This window comes from Pygoscelis adeliae, unplaced genomic scaffold (genome assembly GCF_000699105.1).
Source record: "Pygoscelis adeliae isolate BGI_AS28 unplaced genomic scaffold, ASM69910v1 Scaffold38, whole genome shotgun sequence".
NCBI classification, from domain to species: Eukaryota; Metazoa; Chordata; class Aves; order Sphenisciformes; family Spheniscidae; genus Pygoscelis; species Pygoscelis adeliae.
Genome location: NW_008825614.1, coordinates 3,863,944 through 3,868,086, shown reverse-complemented (window position 1 = coordinate 3,868,086; position 4,143 = coordinate 3,863,944). Strand labels below are relative to the sequence as shown.

At 37.4% G+C, this 4,143-nt stretch overlaps 1 protein-coding gene across 1 annotated transcript in view; it reads right to left on the bottom strand.

Annotated features, from left to right (window-relative positions):
- Window positions 1-446: 446 nt before the first annotated feature.
- Window positions 447-4,143, bottom strand: part of ETNK1 (ethanolamine kinase 1) — a 15,865-nt gene continuing 12,168 nt past the window's right edge. The window contains exons 6-7 of the mRNA XM_009332831.1: window positions 2,216-2,289; window positions 447-1,006 (exon numbers count right to left, since the gene is read on the bottom strand). Of these exons, the coding sequence (XP_009331106.1) occupies window positions 934-1,006; window positions 2,216-2,289 (147 nt within the window). The 3' untranslated portion in view covers window positions 447-933. The remainder of the gene's footprint in view (window positions 1,007-2,215; window positions 2,290-4,143) is intronic.

The following is a 4,143-nucleotide window of genomic DNA, read 5'->3' as shown; positions in this document are numbered from 1 at the left end:
AGGGTCTCTGTTCACTACTCTTCAGTTCAATAGGTCCATTCCGCTAGATACTGCTGAAGCGTATCAAATGCAGACACCAGAATAGTGTTTAAATTTAGAATCAAGTTTCAAAAAGCAATATAGATTTGGAATAGTGGTCTTCTGCTTTAAAAGTACACTTAATAAACAAGCAGCTTTCCCACAGAAGTTAGAGATGGCACAATGTCCACCTAACACTATGATGGTACATACCCTCAAAGAATCTGATGGCCACATAACTTTCACATTTCTACAGCTTAACACATCAAGAAGGAAAAATCAAAACATTATTATTTCAGCAAGCTGGTTGATTCTTATCCAAAAGAAAAGTACCATCATATGGAAAGCTACCTTTTTCTTTAAAAGAGAGGGGGGAAAAATAAAGATCACCTTAACCTTCTTCCCTAGTTAGAGCACGCTGGTGATCTCATGAGTCTATTATCGCTCATATTTTGCTTGTATACATCTAAAAGGTTAATATTCTCTGACCGTGTTTTCTTTAATATAAGTTAATGCAACTTCAATAAAATAAGTTGTTAAACAAATCCTTTGGAACAACTTCACTGTCTGCACCCAACTTTTACAAAAAACAGATGAAAGCAGCAATGGAATCATGTTAAACTTGTAATAAATAATTCACATACAACATATGTTAAATTACAAAGAAGGATTAAATTGCCATTTCTACAACTTTTTATAGATTTAGCAAGTTTCTAATCTGTTTTATATCAACAGCAGTACGTATGCTCTTCATAGAAATTTAACATTGAAGGACTGTTTAGAGGCATTATTTATAAAGCAAGAACCACCAAGTGAGCATTACAGAACTTCAACAAATGTTTAGCTTTTTCCAGTATCTGTTCTCAGAAAAGATTCAGGAGTTGTCTATCCACTTGGCAAGCTTCTTCCTCTTCGTTACTCAGGAAGAGTTAATGTCATGACCTCCAGCTTCATTTTGAAATACTGGTTAAACCGAACAATTGCATACCTATTCAAAGGGAGAGAGAGATTTGAAGTTAAGAGCAGCTAACTCCTCACATGAAAACAGCGTGCTAGGTAGGACTAGTCAAAAGTCCACTTGCCCCAGTACCCTCTTTCCAACATTGACCCTTAGCAGCTGCCAAAGGAAGAAGTTAAGAACAGAGCAGCCATATTAAGGTACTTCCTCACCACCACCCCCCGCTCCCAGCTTGCTACAGTTTGCAAAACAGATGCTGTTCCGGGATTATCAAAGGTGTTGTTCTCGTGTTTAATAGTTCTTAACAGACTGTCCAACAACTGACAACTACAATCCAAAGAAATCTGATCTTGATCTTTGCAAGAACAGCATTTTATTTATTCAAAACTGACACGTTTGGGTTCTACCACCTGTGCTTTAACTTGGTTTTTTGTGCCATCTAGTGGTTATTAGCAAGTACTTCTACTTGAGAATAATTAGTCACAAGAAGAAATCCACATTTGTCTCATTTACAAAATGACACAACTAAGCCTAGTAAACTGGCTTAGTCAGTGCAGAAAATTCTGAAGTGGCATCTTTTACCAAGCAAAATGATTAATTTTATCACCTCGCCCAGTCACCAATGGAGAGATGAATTCCTCTGCTTGTTGCCATGAAAGACCATTTTTAAAAATGCCAAAGACACCCATCTACCTGAAACAGAACACCATTGGCCAGCATCTCGGGAAACAGAGCTTAACATTCACTGACATTACAAAGATTCTTTTAAAAAAAGATTAGGAATTTCCAAGATCAACACTCCATGCAATCAGAAGTAAACAAGCTCTTTTGTACAAGAGCCCCGTTTCTTGCTTGACTCTTGCAGTTGGAAACATCAGTCTTGCGTCTGACAGATAGTACACCACACTGACCAACTTGGCTTTTATGTCTTTGTCTCTCCCAACAAAAAACATTCAATGCCCAAAAACATTTACTCCTCTAGGTATGCTCCTTGCCTTGTTATACTATGTGTTTTAGCCCAGGGGCACATACTAATTTAGAGAACTTTCAGCAACAAAAAGCACAGACAGCTTTTACTGTCTTATTTTCTCTTAAAAATTAAGAGTTATAGTATGATCACATTGATCAGGTCTGTTGCTCATATCTCAATTTCTGATAGCTGGGGTGTTGGACCAGATGGCCCCACAGGTCCCTTCCAGCCTCAAGTATTCTATGATTACATGTAGCAAGCACACTTACCCCAGAAAATCAAAGTCAATGGTGGAGTATTTGGCTTGAATTAGAGCCCACAATCCCCAAAAGAAGTGGGAAGCCTGAAAGAAAAAAAAACTTATTAGTGAAAGACTAACATTCTATAAAATCCAACACGTAAACATATTCTCACACCGAGACAAAGTTATCTACAAGAGAACTCTCAAAACCCAATCTTTTTGTAAAGTTATTTGATATCTCTTTACCAAAGAGATTGGTAAACAAGTATTATAGAATTAATTACTGGGAATCAAAGGAGTAAATGCATTGGCATCCTGATTCTCCATGTGTCATTTTCCAAGAAAAATAACACTGCAGTTATAAAATAGGTCATCTATTAAGTAGACTGTTGTACAACTATATACACCATGTTAAAAAAAGGACAGAAATACAACTCTCATTTCTACTGTTGCTAATTAAATTACATTACGCTACACGTATTCAACTCTAGTGCAAATATGAAATTCCTTTTGAATCTTTCATTACAACCCTTAGGCCATTATAACTACAACTCACTTTCACTACTGACTTGGACAGAGATAGGATCTGTAGCTATGTAAGAGAACTTCTAACTCATCAGAATTTACACAAATTTCTCATCTGTTCCAAACTTGCTTCCATTTCAAGTCCAGATAAGTAGTCTGGAGGCCTATGTTCAGTTTCAGATTGAAACTACGGATTACATTAATGATATGATTGTTAGTATACTTCAGATGAACAAATACATGTAATGGCCATGAGCTTCATAGTCTCCTTGTGGAAGACATTTCTGGACCACCCAGGTTACAACTGATATACTTCAGACATCTGTTCAGTAAAGAACTCTTTACAGTAATTACCTAAATTGCTTCCTGAAGCTTGCATGTACGCTTTACCAGAAGTGTAGAAGACGCATGCACACACGCCTGAAAACACCTTGAAATGGCAGCTACTATATCTACATGTGACTCTTTCTTGTACCTCTAGTTTAGATAACTTTGCCTGATAGTGAGCAGTTTGGCATTTTACACTAGCACCCATTAACTTCAGTTCGTACTTTCTCTTAACAAAGCTTCCCACATTAACTGACACAAGAGTGTTTGGCAGTATTTGTGCATCATGTGTGGTCTATAGGCAGGTCTTGAGCTGTTCTCTAAACAGAACTCTATCCTCTTAAACATTAGTATGACCACAGTTTAAAACTGACAAAACAATGCTATATATTTTAAAACAGACCACCAGCCTACTTAATTGCAGATCTAACTTTCCTAAATGAATGGGACAGCTGAATTTAACAGTAACAGTTGATAATACAGATTTTAAAAGAACAACAGCAAACAAGCTGGTATTTAAGGGCTTGTTTAATAATCACCTTCCTAGAACGTGAACTGTATTTCCTCACTTCAACCATTAGCTTTTTGCCAGAAAACTGAAGGTATCACAGTAACAGAGGTGTGCTTGGATTAGTCAGAAAGAGGACTGAAATAAGGCCAAACTGGCTTCTTAACCTTAGTCCTCCTATCAATAGTTCGGCATGTTATCCTTCAGGAGAACGCAAAATAGTTATCTAGCTGTTGCGTAAAAGGCACTTTTGCTGTAACATTTCCTGTTACATCCTCTAGGCAAAACAAGATCAGGGCTAGCTGGAAAACGTTAACAAAAATAATGTGAACCTGTAAAGTATCTTCAGAAATCACACAGATATAAAGCTGGGGGGGGAGGAACACGACACAATGACACACACCTTCAAACTGCTTCTAAGAAAGAGTATACATAATTGGGGCATTCAAGGACTCAATGCCACACCTATTTGACTTCTTATTCTACCTCCATGAATGATGTGGGGTTTTTTCCCTGAAGGACAAGGCACCAAAGCCAGGTGGAATTTTCTGAGGGCAGATCAAAATTGAACACACTCCATCCTTTCAAAGGGAAAG